The sequence below is a fragment of the Polistes dominula genome, unplaced genomic scaffold, assembly GCF_049000335.1.
Source record: "Polistes dominula isolate Pdom_NZ unplaced genomic scaffold, Pdom_raw_medaka contig_25, whole genome shotgun sequence".
Lineage (NCBI taxonomy): Eukaryota > Metazoa > Arthropoda > Insecta > Hymenoptera > Vespidae > Polistes > Polistes dominula.
The window spans coordinates 2,131,517-2,157,018 of NW_028301094.1; the positions used below are offsets into that span (position 1 = coordinate 2,131,517).

Sequence of the window (25,502 nt, forward strand, 5' to 3'; positions counted from 1 at the left end):
TTCATTCTATTTAAGGGCAAATCCTAGATTTTAGTAAAACTACACTCAAAGGTAAGTCATTTTAATTGGATATATGATTTTTTACATTTCTGTCATATCTTTCTCTCTCTCTCTCTCTCTCACACACAAACACACACATACACTACACACATTCACAGGTATTCATTGTACGAACATCCTTTCGTTTATTCTTTCTTACTCAGACATTAGCATTTGAATGGCATTCTTCAGTCCCCTCACAAATAATACATTCTCACCCCCTTCGAAATACACTCACACACACAAACACACTCACACGCATACAAGTTTTTCACTATTTCTTTTCTTTTCGCTTTTAGTTATTTTTTTTTCTTTTTAATTCATTTTTGCATGTTTTCAATTCTCCTCTTCGTGTCTTCATTTTTTTTTCCTTTTCTTTTTTTATTTTTTATTATTATTATTTTTTTTTTTTTTTTAATGTTTATTTAAGATCCGCGTTTGAACACTTTTTAAAGGGGGGAGGTTCGGAGTGCCCGGATATTTTTTTTTCTTTTTTTTTTTTCATTTTTCATTTTTTTATATCTTTTTATCGACCATTCTCTCCGCTAAGGATTATTATACAAAATAATTAGAAAAATGTACAAAAATTCATAAAAATAGTAATAGTTACATATTACAAATTACTTTTGGGTAATTATAATAGTGTGATGATTGAGAAACGAGCACGAAAGTACAACGCTACTTATACCTTGTATTACATTTTTGTTTTTTCTTCTTTTTTTTTTCTTCTTCTTCTTCTTCTTCTTCTTAATCCATTGTGGTTTTCTTGGTTTTGTTCCTTTTTTTTTTCTAAATATAATACACGTATCACCATCATCATTATCATCATCATCATTATCATCATCAATATTATTCGAGCACGAGGGAGAGACAGTGTAAGAATGCATTGTTTGCCATGAAAAAAAATCACGTTCGTTTTCTCAACACTTAGCTGACCAATCAGCTAAATCCACCCCGTTTCAATGTAAATGGCCGACCGATTGGGGGAGATTTGTCCATTTTAACACGTTAAGTGACACGTCAGTCATAAGTGACTGACACTGAACTTCACTTTCAGGCCATGTCAGGCATTAGTGCTTGACGTTCAACTACTCAAACTTTTGGTTTTGCTGCAAGTGGCCTGACGAAGATTTCCGTAAGAATTCATGTGGCGGTTAACGTGTTAAAATAAATCGGTGCTTGACCAATCGGGGAGATCTACCATGTTGTCATTAACAACAAGTTTCCTTTTTTTTTTAGGATTTGTTTACTACTGACGAACTGTTTCTATAATAAAATCCATCAATTTAGTTTGGATTGTTAAAGCATGGTGGAAATCGTACAGCTCGTATGGTTCTCATGTGTGGTCAGCTAAGTGTTAAATGTTCTTTTTCAACCCCTTGTTCATTCCCATCCCATTTTAATTGATTTTTTATTTGTTCTTCGCATTCCCATTGATTTCTCACAAATTTATTCATTTTTTTTTTTAATGGGACGACGAATCGTGATATTATTCGGTGTTAGGAAACAGAAAAAAAGGATAAAAGAAAGAAGAAAAATTAGAAAAAAAATTGAGAAAAGTTCACAACAACAACAACAATATATATATGTGTGTGTATATATATATGGTTTGCGTCCCTTTTCCATATTTTTGTCCAATTTTTATGTTCATTTCTTTTCATCCCTTTTTTCACATTGGCTTTCAAAAACGTTCCCTTTCTTTCTACTCCTCTTTTACATCTCGTTTTCTTTTTGTCCCTTTTTTTTTTGCATTTTACTCTCCTTCTCTCCCTTTACATTTATTTTTCGGCATTCGCATCATTTCGTCACTATTTATTTACATTTACGTACGATCATCAAAATTACATAGGTTCACAAGCATATTTACGATGCACACTTGTACATCATCATCATCATCATCATCATCATCATTATCATCATCATCATCATGTGTTTCATTTTGTTTTTTTGTTTTCTTCTTCTTTCTTACGTAGCACACATCCTACACACATCCATACACACATACGTACACATACGCATGAGCATGCACCTATACTCGGACAATCTTTCGTTCATTTCGATCAGAGAAAAGAAGAATAGAGGAAAATAGAAAATGGTAGATGAGAAAAGATAATTTTCAATCTTCGAAAAATGATTTTACTTACGTGGTATTTTTCGTTTTATATTTTATTTATTTGTTTTTCTATTTGTTTCTTTTTTTTTTTTATTAATTCAATCATCTGCACCCCCTTTCTTAGCACAGTTTTTTTACTGGCACGTTTCACAGCTACGATATTTGACATTATTTTGACTTAAGTATTATTTGGGCGATATAAAAAAATTACAAAAAATGAAGCTTAGCATCTTCACAACTGCACATTTACCCCTTTCTTTTCTTTTTTTATCTTTTTTTTTTTTAATTAATCGGAAAACACCACGTGTATCTCTTTCGGAGAAGACGAAATAATATAAAAATAATTCAAAGAAATAAAACAATTTTTCATCCAAACTTGAAGCTTTTCGATTGGATTAAATGTGTTTTCGTGTTTCTTAGAAAAAATAAAAAAATAATAAAAGGGAATATACAACATTACAATTAGTATGATAATCACGAAATTGTCGTTAGATGAAAAATTTGTTTTCTTATTTTTTTCTATAATTCATTAATTTTTTTCTTTCTTATTTCTTATTTCCTTCGATTTCATTGATATTGTTTTTATTTTTTTTTTATTTAACACGTTCCCTGCCAAATCATTTTGAAAATACCAACGCATTTTCAGCGCATTGAATGAATATGTCTGCTGCATGTACCATTTATGGTACACGTGGCCTAATGGCTAAGTTTAACGTGTACCATAAATGGTACATGTGGCATAGAACGTGTTCATTTAATTTTATTTCATCCCATTTTCGTTTACCATCAACTCATTCTCTCTCTCTCTCTCTCTTCATTCTCTTACATTCGTTCGTTCATTTTCTTTCTTTCTAAACGGGGAAAAATTACATTGTAAAAACTATACATTGAAATAATAATATCTGATGAAGCTTATTTTCGAATATTTAACAACTGCATGGGACACTATTGCAGTACGCAGCTTACACAACACATACACACACTATTCGTGTATATATAGTGCTATACGTATTATTTCAGTTTAATACTTATAACCACGTTACACTTTAGCTTCTATGTATTGTATATAATGTAATAATATTCACGTATGCACGTTATATAACAAACATTTACTTTTATCGTTTATATATATATAACGTATATACGTTTTTTTTTATTGTTATTAATATCATTATTAATATTATTATTATTATAATTATTATTATTATTATTGATATTATTATTTTTTTTTAAATTTATTTTTAGTTTCGATTAAACGCAACTTGCACTGCACCTTTGTGCACCTTTTTTTATTTTGTTTTTGACATTCCTCTGTCTTTCTCTCTCTTTCTCTTTCATTTTTCATACATTTTCAGAATACTTTCTTTCTCATTCTTTCTTTCTGACATTTGTTCTGTTTCTGTTTTTTGCGCATATTTTTTCAAACAATTCGCGTGAGCCGACCGATTCTCAAAAATTTCTTTCCATCTCTTTTTTCTTTCTTTTTATCTTTCTCATTCGTTCTTACAGTTATTTTTTTTGTTTTAATATTTTTTTTTTTTTTTTTTTTTTAACAATATCTAGCGACCAAAAAATAAACTCTATTATATTGTGTTATTATTATTATTATTATTATTTCGGCTAATTAAGTTTTAAAAGCTACGATTATCAATCGTTTAACGGCTACGTTTCGTGTTACAAAGATTTCGTCAATTTTTTTTTTTTTTTACTTGTTTTGTTAGTTTTTTTTTAGTTTTTTTTTTCTTTTATTTTATGAAAAAAAAAAGAGAGAGAATTTATTAGTTATTATACGAACAATTCCTGGTCCAAGAATGACGGTCGGGTTTTTGAAGTGAAAACTTCTTTAGAATAGGTGTGATTTGAAAAAGTGTAACGGATCGGTAGGCGGCGATGTAACGGAGCGGTAGGCGGCTATGTAACGGAGCGGTAGGCGGCTATGTAACGGAGCGGTAGGCGGCTATGTAACGGAGCGGTAGGCGGCTATGTAACGGAGCGGTGGGAGGCGATGAAACGGTCAAGATACTAAATAAGAAGAGAATACAATTATCTTGCATCAGATATTTTGTATTCATCTCATTCTCTCGAAACTTAGTTCTTTGAAGATTTCACTTATAATTTCTTTTTGATTTAACTATTTTCCCATGTCTTCCGTTATTCCCAGATTTTTGATTTACCCAATTAGTTTTATTTTTTTTCTCCTTTTTTTTCTGTTATCATCCCCCGATCGGTCAATTCCTCGATCATCAGGATTTGTTCGTAATAATAATCGTAGTTTTTTTTTTTTCTTTTATTTTTTGTTTTGCTTTTGTTTTATTTTGTTGTTGCATATTATTGGACGAAACTTGAAACGAATCTCGTTTATTTGTTTTTCTTTTTTTTCACCATGGGCGTTCGAAATTGTTAAAGAAAATTTTTGTTTACAAGAGAGAGAGAGAGAGAGAGAAAGAGAGAGAGACAATTTTTTAACAATTTATAATTTTTTATCTCTCATCAATGAAAATTATTTATCTCAACGATTTATGATTTTTAATCTCAAATCAAAATCACATTTTGTCAACGTTTTATGATTTTTTTCTCAAAACAAAATCATTTTTCATTGCTTTATGATTTTTATTTCAAATACAAAATCATTTTCTCAATGATTTATAATTTTTATTTCAAATTAAAATCGTTTAGTCCACGATGTATGATTTTTAATCTCAAATCAAAATCATTTTCTCAATGATTTATAATTTTTATTTCAAATCAAAATCATTTTGTCAACGATTTATGTTGTTTTATCTCATCAATCAAAATCATTTTTCATTGTTTTAATGATTTTTATTATAAATCAAAATAATTTGTAATCGTTTTAATTAAATATCATCGAAAAATATTCTCTCCTCTCAAATTTCTTTACGAAGCTTCAGTATTGGCTTTTTCGCATAGCCGATCACAGTGAAATTATGCTCTCTTTCTCTCTCTCTCTTTCTCTCTTTCTCTCTTTCTGTTTATCCATTTCATTCTCATTCTATCTTTTTTTTTTTTCTAATAATCGAATTAACACCGCGTATTCATCGAAATTTAAGGCTCATTCGCTATCGCAATTTGGTTCGTTTACTATAACGAGCTCGTGAACAAATTATTTTTTTATCATCTTCGTTTAATCGAAACGATTTTTTTTTTTCAAAAAAAAAATAAATAAAAAAGTATAAGAAAAAAAACAAATACAAAAAAAAAGATCTAAATTCTATCGTATAGGATAAAAAAATTAAAAAAAGAGAACAAAAATCGCAGATGTTTTTTAATTGGAAAGATAAAAAAGGTAAAAAAGGAAAAATTGTTTCCTGTATTTTATGCTTTTTTTTTTTATTATCATTGTTATCATTATTATTAATATTATTATTATTATTATTATTTAAAAAATATAATCATCTCTGTGTGTAGTATATATATATATATGTATATATATGTATGTGTGTGTATAGAAAAAAAAATGAGTGTACGCAAGTGAGACAAAAATTTGCGTGTCAATGCATAAAAAATAATTCGCGAGTATTATAAACAGCTCGTATAGAAAAATTGTATTTTTTTTTTTTTATTTATTTATTTTTTATTAATTTTTTTTTTTGTCAGAACGCGTTGACGATTATGCCTTAAACAATTTTAAAATTGTATTTTTTACTCGTTTAATTTTTTTCTTTTCTTATATCTCGTCATTCAATCATTCATTCCTTTCTGTCAATCGTACTCCATTTCTTGATTTTTTTTTCTTTTTTTTTTTCTAATATCGAGAGCGTTCGCGTTTAATTTTATTTAATAAAATTTACAAATTGCACGGTTTGACGGTTTCGGTGATACAAACGGTGTTTTGCGTTACTATAATTAGATAATAATATACTAACAGCTGTTGTTAGGCTTAAGAAATATTCATGGATCTATTTTACGATATTATTATTATTATTATTTATATTTCCTCTCGCTCAGGCCAACGAATTTTTCTAATAATAATAATAATAATATTAATAATCATAAAAATAAATGAATAGTACTCTCTTTGCACGTATTATAATAATAATTATAATTAATATTATATATAATATCAATATATGTTTAATTATATTTATATAATATTCATATATTATTATATTTATATTATATAATAATTAATTATATTTATTAAATATATATATATAATATTAATTATAATACAATACACGTATTTAAAAAATTTTGTGTACATGTGTTTGATTTCATTCCAACGAATTCAACATTTGTAAGAAATTTCATTTATTTATTGTTTATTTTAAATAGAAATAGTGATAAGAGATAAGCCAAATTTCTCACAAATGTTACACCCTATGGATGAATTTTTTTTTTGACATTTTTTAATACGAACAATATCATTGTTTTATTCGAATGAATAACATTAATATTAATTGAACATTAATATTACAAATATACGCGTATTGTTTAATATAATACATACAAATAAATACTATTGGTTATATCTACTAAAAAAAAGGTTCCTAAAAAAACAAAGTTAAGGAAATATACAAAAAAAAGAAAAAAAAAAAAGAATAAGAAAAAATTGGCTAATTATGTGAATCATTGAATAGAGGTAGTTTTAAGCTGCTAGTAGATAATATTTACGTAATATATATATATACTATATATAAATATGTTTCTGTATGCTTATGCATATGTGTATATGTGTGTGTATGTATTTTTGTTTTTTTTTTTGAAGTGTAAGTATATATATATATATATATATATATATAGGATACGTGTATATTCGATAATATATAATAACCATAAGTTAAATGTTTTATTAATTTTATTATCTAACATTTGTCTATGTAAAAAAATTTGTTTCCATAGTATAAAAAGGAAACTAGAACAAAAATATCAACTATTATTTAATAGATAATATATCTCGTATCTAGGATAAGAGAAAGACGTTCGGTGGACAAAACAGTCTTCTTGCGAAACAACGCGACAGAGAAAAACGCGACATCAAAAGTTTATCAAAAACTTTTTTTTTCTTTTTTTTTACTTTTTTTTTCTTCATTTTGTGTATGTATGTATGTATGTATGTACGTGTATGTATGTGTGAATGTGAATATATTATCGTCTTGTTTTTTTTTTTTTATCGTCATTTTCATTTTCATTTTCATGTTCCACGTTTCTTCGACGTATCTGTTGTGTCACATCAAAAAAAGATATTTTTATTATTGTTATGTTAATAATATTATAATAATAATTATTATTATTGTTATCTTTATATTCTCATAATTATTATCATCATCATCATTATAATCTTTATTATTATTAATTGTTATTATTATTATTTTTTTTTTTAAATCGTTGACATCGATCTAACGATAATGATTCATCAAAAAGATTAGATTAATTTCGATTTCTTTTTTTCTTTTTAGTTTAATAATATTTTTTAATAAAATTTGTTTATTTCTTTTTTCTTTTTTTCTTCTTCAAACGCGTTAAATCATTCGACTAATTTTCTTATTTCAAGATCAACGAGTTTTTACGAATTGTGTCCTTTCGTTTCTCTTTTATTTTTAATTATTTGCTTATTATCTGGTGTTACTTTTGTTTTTGTTTTTTTTTTTTTTATTATTAATGTGTGTGATTTTTTTTTCTTTTTTTTAATAATAATAATTTTTATAAGCATTATTTTAAAAGGAGCTCAAGTATAACGTGATTATTTTATTTCTTTCTTCTTTTCTTTCTATCTTTCTTATTCTTTCTCCTTTCTCCTTTCTCCTTTCCCTTTCTCTTTCTTTTACATTTAAACTTGTCAATCATTTTTATTAGATTTTTTTTTTGTTTTTTTTTTTCTTTTTTCTTTTTTAATGTTTTAATTACAGAAGAAGGAAGAGATCAGTAGTCGTAAAAGGCAACGTTATCGAACATATATGTATACGTTGAAGTTATTTAATTCTACCAAAGAGAAGGAAAAATTACCTTTTATTACTTTTTTTTCATTATTATTATTATTATTATTATTATTATTATTATTATTATTATAGCCCCGACAATAATTATCATCATCATCATCATCATAATAATAATTATACGAGTACATTACGAACGATTCATTAATTAATTCATTTATTAAATACGTCTTTCTTTTTTATTTTTTTTTTTTTTTTGGTATTTCTTTTATTTTCATTAATTTGTTTATTGAAATCTTTTCCTTTTCAACTTTGCACAGTTATTGGTTTTCATCTATACGGAATAATACGTTTTATTGCATGTCTTGTGTGTATGTATGTATGTGTGTATGTGTTTGTACGTGTATAGAAATTTGTATGCATATTGCATGTTATGCACACTAAAAAATAATGTCTGTTGCAATACTAATAATAGAAAAAAAAAAAATATTATTCTTCTGTCCCCCTTTTTTTTTCGGTTTCTTTTTTTATCTCATTCTCACACCCTTCACCCTTTCATCTCTCTCTCTCTCTCTCTCTCTCTCTCACTCTCTTATTCTTTTTTCTCTTTTTATTTGTTCAAGCTAATTTCATTTTCTTTTCTGAACGTTCTGCTCACGTGCATATTCTCTCTCTCTCTCTCTTACTTTCTCTCTCTTTCTTTCTCTCACTTGTTTTTCTTGCTTTCTTTCACTTTCTTTCATACACATTTTAACTATACTCACACATTAATATCTTTCTTTCACGATTTACAACGATTTATTAAACTAATCTTTCAGTAAAATTTTCATCTACTTTCGAAGATTCTATTTCTTCTTCTTCTTCTTCTTTTTTTTTTTTTTTTATTTTGTTTAAATATTATAAATTGAGTTTTATAGAAGTTCATAGAAGTTCATAGAAGTTCGTCTTATTGATGAAGGCCCTAAATTCAAAAGTCGTGTGTTTTTTTTTGTTTTTTTTTTTTAGAAAAAGGTAAAAAATTTGCACTCCTAAGTTAATAATCCTTCCCTTAATCCCATCCCCTGTACAACAACCTACACACACAAGATTTGCCAAATCCTTCATCCCCAAATCTTCTTCTTCCTCTTCTTCTTCTTCTTCTTTCATTTGTAATTCAATTTATCCATTCAACCCCTTATATTAGTTTAATTAAACGTTTCTTTATTGCTACATTCTTATCTCATTCTATCTCATTCTATCTCATTCTCTCAAATTTGTTCTCACTGTCTTACTCTCTCTCTCTCTCTCTCTCTCTTTCTCTCTTTCATTCTTTCTATTTCTTTCTCTCTCATTCGTCAAAATGAAATCTTTTCATTCTGTTGTATTTTTTTTCTTATTTCTTGCACCCTTCTGCCACCCCTCTACCAATCGTCACCGTCTATTCATTCATTTTCACCTATTCGTTTTCATCCCTAAACCATTTGTTTATTTATTTATTTATTTATTAATTTATTTTTTGACTATATTTTATTTCAACATACGAAAATATTATTTCATCGTTTGTTTTAAAAAAATTGTGTGTTTTTTTCACTTTTTTTTTTGGTTTGTTATCTTGGTTTCTCTTAAATCTTTAAATCGCCGTTTAAAAAAATTGTTCGTTCGATGCTCGAGGTATGTGTGCATATTTATTATTATTATTATTATTATTATTATTATTATTATTATTATTATTATTTTAGTTATGGATCTTTTTCACTTCTTTTTTTTTTGTTTCTTTTTATTATTATTATTTTTTTTTTTTTTTCTAAAGAAATAACAAGCTCGCTCGTAAAAGTCGAGCACACGACGGAAGTGGATGGGGAAAAAAAAGGAAAAAAAAAAATAACAAATAAAATCCTCGAAAGATATATTGAAAATATTAATTAATTATAAATTTAATTATTACTATTATATTATATATTAACCTTGATTTGATGATCTTGATGAATGTTTATGAAAATACTCTCGTTCGGTTTTTCTATCAAAGACAATTTACTTTACCGATTCGCAATAAGGGTTGAACAAAAATATTTCAAAGGTTTTCGTGCGCGCATGCGCATTTTTTCCTCCCCTCTTTTCCATTATCTGTATTTCTAGTTCTTCTTTTTTTTTTTTTTTATTAATTTTTTCTTCTTCATCTTGTTTTTTTTTTTTTTTAGGTGAATCTGTTTTCTTTTTGTTTATCTTTTCCTTAAAGAATTTTTTATTGAGTGTACAAAAATGTCTTTCTCTCTTTCTTTCTCTCGTTTGCACTTTTTATTCTTTCTGTCATTCTTTCTTTCACACATGCGTATCATACATGCATTTCATACATACATACCATACATGCATTTCATACATGCATTTCATACATGCATTTCATACATGCATTTCATATATGCATTTCATACATGTATTTGATTCACTCGTTAACTCACTTTCTCTTTCTCTCTCTCTCTCACTCATTCACCTACTTATTCATTCACTCATTCAATCACTCATTAATCCATTCACTCACTCATTAATCCATTCACTCATTCATTAACTCATTAATCCACTCACTCACTCACTCATTCATTCAATCACTCAATCACTCATTCAATCACTCACTAACTCATTCATTCAATCACTTACTTACTCACTCACTTATTCACTCAATCACTCAATTACTCAATCACTCATTCAATCACTCACTAACTCATTCATTCAATCACTTACTTACTCACTCACTTATTCATTCACTTATTTATTCAATAACTCATTCATTCATTTACTTACTCACTCACTCACTCTCTCATTCACCTTCTCTCCCTCTTACTCATTAATTTACTTATTAATTTACTATTTCTCTTTTATCTAAGCATAGAATATATAATACACATTTATATATTAATTGTTATATTATAAATTGATTATTTAGAAAAAACGAACGATTAAAAAAGATCGGTAGCATGCAAAAATTGGCTAGAAACGTTGAACCCACTCGGCTCGTTGTCGTTCGAGCACGAGATTTATCGATCGTCTGGTAATCCTTCCCCTATTTCATACTCTATATATATATATATTAAATATATATAATATCTATATGTATATCGATACCTACACACTCTAATGATTAATAATAATCGTTTTTAAAACAATTACATCCTTCCTTTCTTTTTTCTATTTCGTTTAATTAAAAACTGCTACTCCTCGAGTTTAAGAATTTGTGTTTTATTTATTAAATTCAAAAATAATAAAATGCTAAGTTGTTTTATGTTTAACAAGGGTACGCGAATAATGAAACTGATGTTAAGTATAAAAATAAAAAACAATTTCGTTTAGAATAATAAAAAGAAATGATCTTCATAAAAAAAAAAAAAAATAAAATAGATTTTTGGAAACAACATTCCAAGATATGCACTCACGTTAATTACAGCATCATTATTTACATATATGTATATATATATAAAACAATTAAAAGATCAAAGAATTCATTTTCATCCTAGTACATAATAATTCATATTATTAATTTAAAAAAAAAAAACAAAAGAAACTTTGAATTATATTCTTCATCCCATTTTTGTTCTCTTTCAAAAAACCATGTACTTCTCTTTCAATTATTTTGGTTTTTTATCTTCATCAAATAAAAAAAAATTTAATTAGAAATAAGAAATGTCTATTTTGAGATATTCACAGTAAAAAAAAATGTCTATTTTGTTAATATTAAAATCACGCTTGCGTTATAAAAAAAAACGCATAGATTGCAGTGATATTGATGATAGTGATGATGGTGGTGGAGATGATAATGGTGATGGATGATGATAGTTGGTTTTGGGTTTTGGTTATAGAGACAAACCCCGTGAATACAATGAAAAATAGGAGACAATTATTAATGATTTATATAAAAAAGAACACTTAGAAACGTATAAAGCTCCGTGCTAAATAAATCCGTGTTATAAATTAATTATACGTACGTATATATACATAGACACGTATAAAAGAATTTTGCACGTACTTGTACGATGTTTTATTTCTTTTTTTTCTTTTTTTTTTTGTTTATTTCTTTTCTATTTTATTTATTTATTATTTTATTATTATATTATGTACGTGCGAGATTACAATTTATTTAAATCTTTCGCGTGTATATGTATATATGCATGATCCTTTATAAAGTACTCGAATTAAACTCGTCTCTCTCTCTCTCTCTCTCTCTCTCTCTCGCTCATCGTTCCATTATTCGTTTACTCTCTCTCTCTCTCTCTCTCTCTCTCTCTCTCGATTGTTTATTTAACTATTACACTCACACACATTCTTTCTTTCTCTAACTCATCATCATCGTCCGTTTATCATCAACATTGCACTACTCCCAGCGGCTTCTTTTTTTTTTTTTTTCTTATTTATTTTTAATAAAGTCGTAATAAAACTTTATTCACATTCTTTTTTTTTTTATACTCACTATATATATGTATATCAATATATTAATATTATATATATATGTATATATATATGTATATATATATATATATATAATTACACAATGGACTCTTATTTGTTTAACGCAGTAGCATTTATTTTTATTTCTGCAACATACGTGCATAAGTATATATAGAAAAAGAAGAAGACAAAAAAAAAAAAAGAAGAAAAATGTAACGAATGATTGACGAGAACCCCTACCCCTTTCTCCCCCCCCAACATTCTCACCCCCTGTTCACGCTCAGTTTTCTTTCTGTGATTTTTTTTTCTTTTTTTTTTTTCTTTTTCTTTTCTTCACCGTAACTACAATTATATTTATTCATTATAATTATATTAAATAATAATAATATTAATAATAATAATAATAATAATGGTTATTATTGAAAAAAAAAGAAATTTTTTTTAAAAGAAACCTTACCGTCTTTAATGACCACATTTACACCGTATTTTGTCTAAATTTTTTTTTTTTATTATTTATTCGAATCCTACTAAAATTCCCTATAATGTGGGACGCTGGTTATTAAAAAAAAAACCAGCGAACTCTCGATGTACTATTATTATTATTTTAATATGTATAAATTGAACTAATTCACACATTCTTTCTATCTCATTCAATTCATTTTATCTATCTCTCATACTCTCTCTCTCTCTCTCTCTCTCATACACGTTTGCTAGTGCTCGTTCGATCGGTGTTTCTCTTTCTTTCTTCGAGAAGAATAGAAAGGGAAAGAAGAAAATAAATGTAAAAAGAAAAACCAACAAAGAAAAAAAAAACAAAAAATAAGAATCAAAAAGAAACCTAATTAAAAAAAAAAAAAAAAAAATTACTTCCAAAAAACGCACTCACAAAAAAAAATCGTATTACAAAACTCGCATTTCATTTGCAAGCTCATTTTCTTCTATCTAAAAAAATAATAATTATAATATTTATAATAATAATAATAATAATAATAATAATAATAATAATAATAATAATAATAATAATAATAATAATAATAATAGCAATAGTAATATGATAGAAATAATTTTAATACTAATATTAATATTAATATTAATAAAATGAATAATATTATATTATAATAATAAAGATAATAATAATAATAATAATAATAATAATAATAATAATAATAATAATAATAATAATAATAATAATAAAAAAGAAACAAAAAATACAAGAGAACTACTTTCATCTAACTATATATATATATATATGTGTGTGTGTACGTGGCTCGATTTAATTGATCGAACTCGTTACTTTCCTCGACTACTTATTATTATTATTATTTAATGAATATTTGTTTCATTTTATTTTATATATATATATATATATATGGTGCAACGACGCGCGAATGTGTACTGTCTGCTGTGTGTGTTTGTCAAAACATGCGCGTGAACGCGCGCGCGCATTCGTTGGTATTACGCGTGTGCACTTATTGGTTAGCTAACTTCGCTTTCTTTGGTACGTGCAAATCTCTGTATGATAATTAATAATAATTAATAATAATTAATAATAATAATAATTATAATAATGATAATAAAGATAATTATAATATTAATAATAATAATAATAATAATAATAATAATAATAATAATAATAATAATAATAATAATAATAATAGTAATTAAATCGTGACTAATATAATTATAGACAATTAATTTTTCTATGAACTAATAGTTGACGTCACATCCGTTAACTATAATAAAAAAAGAAATAAAAATAAAAATAAAAAATAAACTATAGCACAATTATTACGCACATATATATATATATATAGTTAACACCATAACTAATAAATCTGAACAAATTCATTCGACGCGAATATGGAAGAGAAAAACCAAAAAAATAATAATAAAACAAAAATAAAAAACTGGGAGAAAATTATTATTTTTTCATTTTAAAGGCACGCACACACACACACACACACACACACCTTAACGCAAAAAAAATATATATATATATATAGCAATACGTCTTTGGAGTAAACGTAAAAATTATAAAATAAAAATACAAATACAAAATAAAAAAAAAAAAAAAACAAAAACTAACTTAGGGATCGTAGAAAAAAGGGCGGCGAAAAGAGGGACGCACATCAAATTATTTTGAAAGCTAATATTTTTATTATTATTATTATTATTATTATTATTATTATTGTTGTTGATTTTATCTTCTTCTAGCTTTCCGAACCCCTTTTTTTCATTGGAGGGTCCTTCGTCCTTAGAAATTTCGAGATCGTCGAAGTGGGTGTAAGGTGCATTAGGACCCATGAAAGGATTAAAAATATACAAAATTCAATAGCCGATTTTTATTGGATAGTCGGCTATGTTGTGTTTCTCACTATTCTCTCTCTCTCTCTCTCTCTCACTCTCTCATCCGACGTTCTCGAAATTTAAACAAAATGAGGCTCGTCCCTATTTTCGCTTGTTGCAATAGTAAAAAAATAAAATTAAATCAAAAAATAATAATAATAATAATAATAATAATAATAAAATTAAAAATAGAAAAAAAAAACAGAAAAAAAAAGATAATAATAATATTATTTCTTTCAACTAATATATAAAATTACGCGTGTGTAAATTATTTTTTATAAACGCGCGCGCGTGTACGCGTGTGTACTACCTTTCTTCTTCTTCTTTCTCTCTCTCTCTCTCTCTCTTTCTCTCTTTCGCTTGTGTGTTTCTGTGTACGAATATATATATATATATTATGTATATACACATATGTATATACATATATATAATAAATGTATATATATATATATATATATATATATATACATGTATATATATTATAAATTTTATACGCAAATATTTATATATATATATATACATTTTTGTATATATATATATATATATATGTATATATATATTATAAACACTAAAATAGTATCTACCATGTGAAATATAAGAATAATAACTTTATTTAAAAAAATAAAAATTAATTAAATCGTCCTCGGAAAACGGTACATCGGAGGGTGAGCAGGAGGTGTACACGGTTACGAGCTCTCCTGTATTATTATTATTATTTTTTTTTCTTTGCTAGAAGTTTTTTTACGTACGTACGCGCACGTTTGTTTATTTTTATTTCAATTTTTTTTTCTTTCTTTCTTTCCTTATCATTTGCATTACTTATGATTAAAGTTTATATATTTTTGTTTCTCTCTCATTCTCTCATTCTCTCTCTCTCTCTCTCTTACTCTCTCTCTCTCTCTCTTTATCTCTTTCTTTCTTACGAATTCGTAGCAGATACACACACACCCGTATTACATGCACACGTATACGAAAAGTGTTCATGCAACACTTTTCGTCACGTTTTTCTGACACGTGGTTTGTTTTTTTTTTTTCTTTTCTCACTTTACAATAAATATAAGACACCACCGATTATGCGACATATTGTTTAAAAAAAAAAAAAAAAAAGAAGAAAAAAAGAATTAATCAAAAAATACACCGGATCGAAAGATAACTCGTTTGACGATCTTTACTATTTTTCTTTTTTCTTTTTCTTTTTTCTTTCTAAATTCGCAAAAAAGTCGCACGCACAGAAAATATATTGACGTCTCAAAAATTAGATGATTGACGACAAATATTTTATATATTTCTTATCCAATATTCACTTATCATTCTTACTTCCTTCATTATTTCTTGCACATACACTCATGACTCACACATACATACATACATACATTCTAACATTCACTTTCTCTCTCTCTCTTTCTCTCTCTCTCTCACTCTTTCTTCATTACTTTAAAAATTACACTCTCACATACTTCGGCCGCGTATTTCGCCGCAACACTTACGTAATTTCTCTGAACTAAGATATTTAGACAAGAATATAACAGCGGTATAAAAAACTTTTCAACACTGAAAAATACAATCTATCATAAATGACTACCATTGTTACTCGTTCTTCTCACATCTTTCCTCTTATCACATTACACACTCTCTCTCTCTCTCTCTCTTTCTCTTTCTCTTTCTCTCTTTCTCTCTCTTTCACCCTATCCTCATTCTCTACTTTGACCATCCTCCCTTCATTCTTTCAAAACTTCATTGCATTATTTTGTTTACTTCTTCTCGTTACACGCATGCATTAATCGAACGACAGTGTTATCTCTACGTATGTATGTGTACGCGCGTGTGTATGTATGTGTATAAGTGTATATTTTTTATGTATCCTTTTCTATGATGTTTATAACATACATACATACATACATATAATATAATACATATATAGGTATATATAAATATGTAGAAATACATATAATATATAATACATATATAAGTATATATATATATATACATATATATGTATGTTTGATTTTCATTTATATACGAATGTATGTATATATATATATACATACGCGAATTTCGTAAAAGTCACATTTGCTATTTCGTAGCACGATCATCGAACATCGCCATTATTATGGTAATAATATGTGTATAATAATAATAATAATAATCATTAATCAATATCCACGTATTATTTGCTGTTTTCACTTTCTTACGCCATTTTTCTTTTAATTATCACGCCATATTATTATTATGCTACTAAATCCTTATTCTCGCACACATACACACGCATAGGACATTTCCTTTCATACCATTTCAAATTCGCACACTGTCGATTCGCGTATGTGTTTTCTCTCTCTCTCTCTCTATCTCTCTCTCTCTCTCTTTCTCGCTATATTTAAAAAAAAAAAAACAAAAAAAATCCCCAATTACATTGCCCCATTTCTATCAGGTCTTTCACAATATATTAGATATTTTAATCGTTATTATCAATTATATATTAGTACTTTATATATAGGTATATATATATATATATATGTATATACATACATGTATACGTATATATATATGTTATGTATATGTATATGTATATATATAAATATATACATATATATATATATTATGCTTTATCACACGTATTACAAGTGGCTTGAAGAATCACACTTAACATATTTATTTATTACTATTATTTGATGTCCTTAAATTCTTTTTTCCCTTTTCTTTTCTTTTTTTTTTTTTTGCTTTTTTTTTGCTTGCTATATTTCGTTTACACTGGCAAACTTTGAAACGAAAGAAAAACTCTTCATGGAAAATGCGGATCTTTTTTTTTTTACTCGCGCCATGCTTTTATAAAGGACGTGTGACTGAGCCTCTCTCTTAGTGTATTATGTGTATGTATAATGTGTATGTAATGTGTATGTAAATCGTGTATTTTTCATTAAACGTAGTAGAGACGTGTAAAAATTGTCACGAATTTTCTTCTTTGCTTTTTTTTTTTTGCGTTTTTTTTTTTTTATATCTATTTCCTATTTACTCACAACGCTTGTATGCTGCTTGCTTTTTTTTTCTTTTTTTTTGTTTCGTCCGAAAAAGGATTGATTGCAACGCGTGAAATAAAAAAAATACAAATAAAATAAAAAAACGAAAGAAACGAGATGATACGAGAGAATAAAAAAAGAAAAAAAAAGAAAAAAAAAGTAACCAAATTAGAAAAAGAGGAGAACAAAGACAAAAAATTGTTAAAAATTGGGATTAGATAGAAAGTACAATTATGTATATAATAATCGTTGACGACGCGACAATTGTGCGAAATCGTTTTTGTTTGTTTGTTTTTTTTTTTTTTAATAAATAATTTCGCTACGTCGCGATATGCAAAACGATCATTATAATTAATTAATTAATTATTATTATTATTATTTTACCATTATTTTTCTTCACATACTTTTTTTCGCAATATTTTTTCTTACGTACAATAGAGAGACGCGTAAATCGAACACTTATTTAGTTTAGTTTAGGTAGGTTTTTTTTTTTTCATCATAAGAACATTCATATTCAAAGGACACGATTGTTTTAATTACGTCGATTACGTGAAAAAATGATGCGAATAACATCGACTCTATTACTTTCCTACCCTCTCTCTCTCTCTCTCTCTCTCTCTCTCTCTCTCTTTCAATCTCTCACAATCTCTCTTTCTCTCTCAATCTTTCTCAATCTCTCTCTCTCTTTCTCTCTTTCATTTATCAAATTTACTATGCTACTGTTTAATCTCTCCCTTTGACTTTTATTCACCTAATGTGCGTGTGTGTAACTGTATGTGTGTATATGTGTGTTCTACATAAACGTGAGAGTATGTTATCACGTATATGTACGTATGTATGTATTAGTGTATGTATGTTTTTACGTAGGGGCCGCTTCGGCGGGATCAAAAGGGTTACTCTCCGCGATCCGAGCAGCTCTCTCTCTCTCTCTCTCTCTCGTTCTTTTTAAACATTAGAAAAATTTATCTAGAAAAATCGGCCTCTCGGTCCTCAATGTTTCAAGGGCTCGCTTCTCAAGAACTTGGAACAATACTACTCTCTATATAATATATATATTTATATATATATAATATGTATATCAATATATATTTTTAATTATCAATTGATTTAGGTAAATTGGTACCTACATAAGTTTTTCTACAATTATATCGATCGATGGGAGTCTTGTGTGTATGTATGTATGTATGTGTGTGTGTGTTTGTGTTGTATCTGTGTACATGTATGTATGTATACATTTATATATGGTATTTCACGAAGAAACGTGTATATGTTAGTGTATTAATTATTTAAGTGTAAAAATGTATGTGTGTTTAATGTATTGTTTTTTTTTCTTTTTATAATTTACGAGCATATGTGGGGAGCGCTTATTGTGCGCGCACAATTTTAGCGCATACTTTACTTATACGTGCTCGTAATATTTTGTGGGATGAAAAATTTGGACCTAACACGCGTACGAATCACACGTCGCGATCCTTATATCGAACGTATTATGTGTATCGTGGACACTTATACGGTTTTAAACAACCGCACGCAACGTCACTTATGGGATACGCATTTTTTTTGACGCGGTCATACAGCGTGTGTGTGTGTGTGTATATATATATATATGTATGTATGTATGTGTACGTGTGATTTTTCTCATTTTATTTTTTTTTCTTTTATCTTTTGTATAAACTTATCCGCGCTACCCTTGGGTGCACTCGAAAAGTCCTTTGCTATGTACCCCCCCCCCGTCCCATTTGCCCCTCATTCTTCTCTTCTTCCTTCTTCTCTTCCTTCTACTCATTTTTTTTCTATATCTTTTGTTTATATCCTTATTCCTATCCTTTGCTACGAAGTTTTTATTTGTTTTTTTTGTTTTGTTTTGTTTATTCTTTCATATTTTTTATTCCCCTCCCCCCTCCCCCCACTGTGGTTTCTCTCGAGATGCACGCACAATGGCGATTTTTGCGGCATTTAATTATTTAATTTAATCCTTTTCGGGGGATATTAATAACCGCTTGGATTAATTCTTTCGTATTCCCCTCCCCCCGCCCCCGAGTCCCCTGCACTCTTTCTTTCTCCTCTTTTTCTTTTTTTATTTTTTTTTTTATTCATTTATCGCTCAGAACGGTCTGGCAACGGGTTTAAAATTGCACTAACTAACGCTCGTCGATTATCTCTCTTTCTCTCTCTCTCTCTCTCTCTCTCTTTCTCGTTAATTTTTCGTTTACGTCCTTTTCTAATTTTATTTTACCGTCTCTCATTTTATTTATTTTTTTTTTTTTCGTTTTTTTTTCCTCTTCTTCTTTTATCCCATTTCAATCCAATAATAGCTCGCGACGAGCGAAAAAAAAAACTTACTCGGTTTTCCCCCTCTCTTTTCTTCTTCTTTTTTTTATAGAATATTGTTTAAACAATACAAATCATATATATATATATATATAAGTCGTAATCGTTTTTTTTTTGTTATGTGTCCTTCGTTTTCTTTTTTCCTAAATTTTTTGTCCTTTTCCTATTATATCTCAGTTCTTTCTCTCTATTATTCATATTTTTGTCACTGCCAATGATTCATCATCATTCATCATCATCATCATTGCATTTTAAATACGAATGCATATAATCTCGCATAAGGGATTAAAAGTTCGCGAGAATTTTGAAAATGTCAACGAAAGGACGGAAGGGTCTCGTCATCGTCATCAATCGTCGTCAAAATTACCCTTTTTTCAAAATTACCTTTACCTTTTTCTTTTTTTTTTTTTCATTCATCCATTTATTTATTTATTCATTTATTTATTTATTTATTTTACTTTTACTTTTACTTTTACTTTTTACTTTTAATTTGTTTCCCTCGTTTTTATTTTAATGATTGCGTCCTTCGAGCGTTTGTGTGAGTTTTATTATTTTTTTTTTTTTTTTATTTTTCTTCCTTACGCAGCATTTTTCTAAACGCCACCTAAATTTTTGTCTACGTGTGCGATAAGTATGTATATAAAATTGCCCAAAAAAATAGTTGTATGTGTATATATATAGATACTTATCGTTTTCGCATTTACCTCTCTCTTTCTCTCTCTCTCTCTCTCTCTCTCTTTCTCTCTCTTAATCATTTTCTTATCCGTGTTATTTTTCATAATTCGTACGCAACGTATTAATCAGTCACATTAGTATACGTAACACATCATAATGTATTAAATATACTTCATCGTATATGCGTGTGATTTATTTTCCTTTGTATGTGTAATGTTGCTGCAAATTGCGTATATTTCGTATTGTATCTCTGAATGTATTATATGAATTATTGAACCTGATATACGTATATATATGTGTAAGTGTATGTAATGTATTTAATGTGAACAGGTGTTTCTTTCGTTTCTTTTCTGGAAAACTACCCCTCTTTTATTTCATTTAATCATTTTCATTCTTCTCCTACACATCATCGTCGTAGTCGTGCGAGGTTAACTATGTGACTGTATTATTCTTATTACTTAGTTGTTATTATTATTATTATTATTATTATTATATTATTATTATTGTTGTTGTTGTTGTTTTTTGTCGACTGCTACTACATACGTACAGAAACGTTCGTCCTATGAAAGCAGATCACACATTAAAAAATGGCGTAACATGCTCGACGTATACCGTTTCTTTGTAATTATCCACTTATATACACACACTCTTGTATTTCAAGATTTCTTCTTCTTCTTCTTCTTCTTCTTCTTCTTCTTCTTCTCAATTCACTTTTCTTTATCCCGTGTGATCGAGTTCGAGCTAATTGATGAATCGTTTTACTCTCATTCAATGTTGTTTTGCTGGCTTTGTTTGTTTGTTTGTTTCGTTCGAACATCGAAATAGGATATAAATTTGGGTGTATTATTAAAACGAAGAAACACACTAGTATTATCGAGGGATACCCAAATGACCTTGATCTTTTTTTTGTTTATTCTTCTGTTCCATTACGAGAGGACAAAAGTTATGATTAAGCTGAGACCATTCGAGAAACAATATCATTCGTAATGTCCGGGTGAGGATCCTCGTTTTGGAAAAAGTGCGAGACGAGAATATATTGCTGTAAGAAAGTGATAAAATTGCTACAATATTTCCCGACAAAATGGCGCTAACTAATTGATATCAAAGTGATCTCACCATAAAACTGTACAAAAATCTACCTCCATTTATTTTTCATCCTCACCTTCATCTTCATCTTTATCTTTATCTTCGTATCATAGATTATTAGCTTATACTGTGAGTGTATATGCTTGTATGTAAATGTGTGTACCTGTATATGAGTAAATGTGTGTGTGTGTGTGTGTGTGTATGTGTAGGATAAGAGTTTCCGCTCTTTTTTTTTTTCTTCTCACTATGTATAATATTTAAATATACTATACATGCATACGTCGTTTTAAGTTTGTACAAACTTCCGAGGATCGCACCAGGATGTTTCAAGGTCGCATCCTAATCACTCACATTGTCCTCTCTTTCTTTTTTTTTTTTATTTTTCTAACGAGGACGTAAGAAGGATTCAAGTGACCTCCTCCTCCTCCTCCTATAACCCGATTTTCTCCCCCTTTTCACCCTATCCTAAACATTTCTACGGATTCTTGTATTTATCGTGTTCTAATATTTGATTTTTGATAAAACCCGATCGATCTCTTTCTAACCTACAAGAGTGAGAGAGAGAGAGAGAGTTTGTAGTATCATACAATTAGAAAAAAAAATAATCAAGAATTAAACAAAAGTCATAGTTGCAATGAAAAAATCTACCCCCTTACCCCTAATATTTGACTGATGTATTAAAAGTATTTGCTGAGAATTAATTTTTTTGTTTTGTTAAAACCTGACTGAAGTCTCTCTCTCTCTCTCTCTCTCTCTCTCACTCTCTTGATAATTTATTTAAATAAGAAACGATGAAGAAAAATAATAACAAAAAGTTGAATTTTTCACTATAGTCATCACATCCCCATTTTTTTTCACCATAATCGTCCTATCCCATAAAATCATTCTCGTTTAATTTTCATTGCTATTTTGTTGTTGTTTTTGTTGTTGTTCATTCTTCCTACGTTTTTACTATTCATTCTCTCACTCTCTCACTCTCTCACTCTCTCTCTCTCTCTCTCTTACACTTTCTCTCTTTTTCTCTTTTATTCGTATTATTTCATTCTACTATATAATTATACTTGTGCCATTCCTAATTTTCGATCGATCATTCAAATAATTTAATTAGTAAAAAAATCATCTCTTTCATCAAAAAGTCCATCACTCTTTCTCTCTCTCTCTCTCTCTCTCTTTCTCTTTCTCTCTTTCTTTCTTTTTTTTTTATTTACGAGCGCCGCGTACGTGAGAAACGCGTATATATCAATTACGCACCTATTTAACATATTATTATTATTATTATTTATTTATTTTTTTTATTTTTAATAAGAGTCCTTAAGAGCTAGAAAACTGTGTGACCTGCGTATAAGGTGTTAAAGTTTTTGTTGTTAATGTTGTTATTGTTTAATTGTTTGTTTGTTTGTTTGTTTGTTTTCTGATTTGTTTTTTGTGATACCGAGAATTATCTAATATAAAGCAGTTTGAAGCACGGTTCGTTATGTTCTTTTTTTTTTTTTTCATTTTGCATTTTATACCCCATTATTATCGTAATTGATTAAATTCAACATCCGATTTGCGAGAACAGTTCGTCGAATCCCAAAAATCGTCATCATCATCATCATCATCATCGTCATCATCAATCATCAATTGTTTTTGTCATCCATTCGCACGTGCGCTGTCCTCTTTCTTTTATTTATTTATTTAATTATTTAATTTTCTTTTATTTTATGTTTATTTGTGTTCAATCCTCTATCCCTTCTCCGTTTCGTGTCTCTCAATTTTACGTCATACGTCATACGTCATATTTATATAATTAAATATATAAATATATCCTCTTCTCTCTCTCTCTTTCTCTTCCGAGTATGTGTGTTTGTGTGTGTATGTGTTTATTTTTTAAACCAGCAACATTCGCGGTTCCGCGTCGTTTCCGATCTCTTACTTTCTCACTCACTCTCTTTCAACCCCCCTTCCACTGTCTCCCTCTCTCTCTCTCTCTCTCTCTCTCTCATTCTCTCTATTTCTATTTCTTTCATGGATAGATCAGGTACACGCCTACAGCAAAAAAACCTAATTTTATTGCACTTATCCGTGGGATATATAAAAAAAAAAAAAAAAAAAAAAAAAATACATTTTCTTTTTCTACATTACTAAAACAATTAAACTAATCAAACAAACTTATTGTTTTCACATGATTCGAAAAAAAAAAAGAAATCGGACAATATCTCATTTTAAAAAGTATGAGACACGAAAGAGAGAAAGAAATAGAAGAAGAAGAAGAAGCAGAAGAAGAAGAAGAAGAAAAACAAAATGTTGAAAGAAATAGAGATACAAAGTAAGAAACAAAAAGAGAGAAAGAGAGAGAGTGAGTGAAAGATGGTGGGACATTCGAAAGTGTTTTTCCTTTTTTAAAAAAAAGCAACCGACGAAGAATATTGAAGTTAAAATTTGATCATCCTTTCTCTTCATACTCTTTTATCGATGTCATTCGATCCTCTCTCTCTCTCTCTTTCTCTCTTTCTCTTTTTGTTTTTGTTTTTCTATTATCGAAAGCGGTAACTACGATACTCGATCCTCGGACAGAACAAGTTTGCATTTTACAGTGAAAACTGGATTATACATATCGCTATCGAATACACTGAAAAAATTCGTAATCCTCGTTTTCTCTCTCTCTCTCTCTCTCTTTCGTTCGTTCATTCGCTATCTTTCTCTTACTCGCTCGCTATCTTATATTCTATCATCCAATCACATCCCCGTCCCGCGTAGATGATGTTTCTCCCCGTTTAACGACGTTAATCCGTGTCGTCCGACGAAAGTTCATTTTTATTTTCCAGGACAAAGTGCAACAAATAACCTGGGTTGGGTTTTTTATTTTTTTTTTTTAATTCGCCATGCGTAGAGTAGACGTGCAGCCAGCGAGGTGTGTCTCAGAGGTCGGAAGCAACGCCGGAAGTGGCATCGGTTATTATTAAAACAGCGACGGTTTCCTTCATCTTCTCTTCGTTCCTCGTTCTTGAAGTACTTGAAGTAGCAGTGGAGTAGTATTTTAAGATGTAGTAGAATAGTAGTTGTGGTAGTAGTAGTAGTAGTAGAGTAGTAGTAGTAGTAATAGTAGTAGTAGTAGTAGTAATAGTAGTAGTAGTAGTAGTAGTAGTAGTAGTAATAGTAGCAATAGTGGTAGCAGTGGAGTAGTGGTAGTAGTGACGATCGAGCTGTAGTAACGGTGGATGGTGGTAGTAATAATGGTGGTGGTGGTGGTGGTAGTTGTGGATCTTGTTGGAGGAGTTAAGTTGATGATCGAAACTGCTGTTGCTGTAGGTAAGTAATAAGGGAATTGTGGATCCTTGGATTGTATTAGGGAAGGGGGGGGTTGGGTGGGTTTTCGTAGAAGTGGTAGTTAATTAGCTAGGGCTGCGAGACAATTAGGGACAGCGCAGCGGGGGTTAACACCAGCGGAAAGGTACGGGTCGAGGCCGATCCGCACCTTCTTTCACCAGAGGTTTGTGGAACTCTCGACCTGGTCGAGAATGAATCGTCGCCCAACAGTGCTCGCAATAGTACTACGAAAAATAAAAATATTATGAATTATTATCTAAGAAATATGAATGAATGATTAAA

At 28.5% G+C, this 25,502-nt stretch overlaps 1 protein-coding gene across 1 annotated transcript in view; it reads right to left on the minus strand.

Annotated features, from left to right (window-relative positions):
• Nucleotides 1-45: 45 nt before the first annotated feature.
• Nucleotides 46-25,502, minus strand: part of orb2 (cytoplasmic polyadenylation element-binding protein orb2) — a 182,856-nt gene continuing 157,399 nt past the window's right edge. Inside the window, exon 8 of the mRNA XM_089176397.1 lies at nucleotides 46-25,444. Within this exon, the coding sequence (XP_089032523.1) occupies nucleotides 25,328-25,444 (117 nt within the window). The 3' untranslated portion in view covers nucleotides 46-25,327. The remainder of the gene's footprint in view (nucleotides 25,445-25,502) is intronic.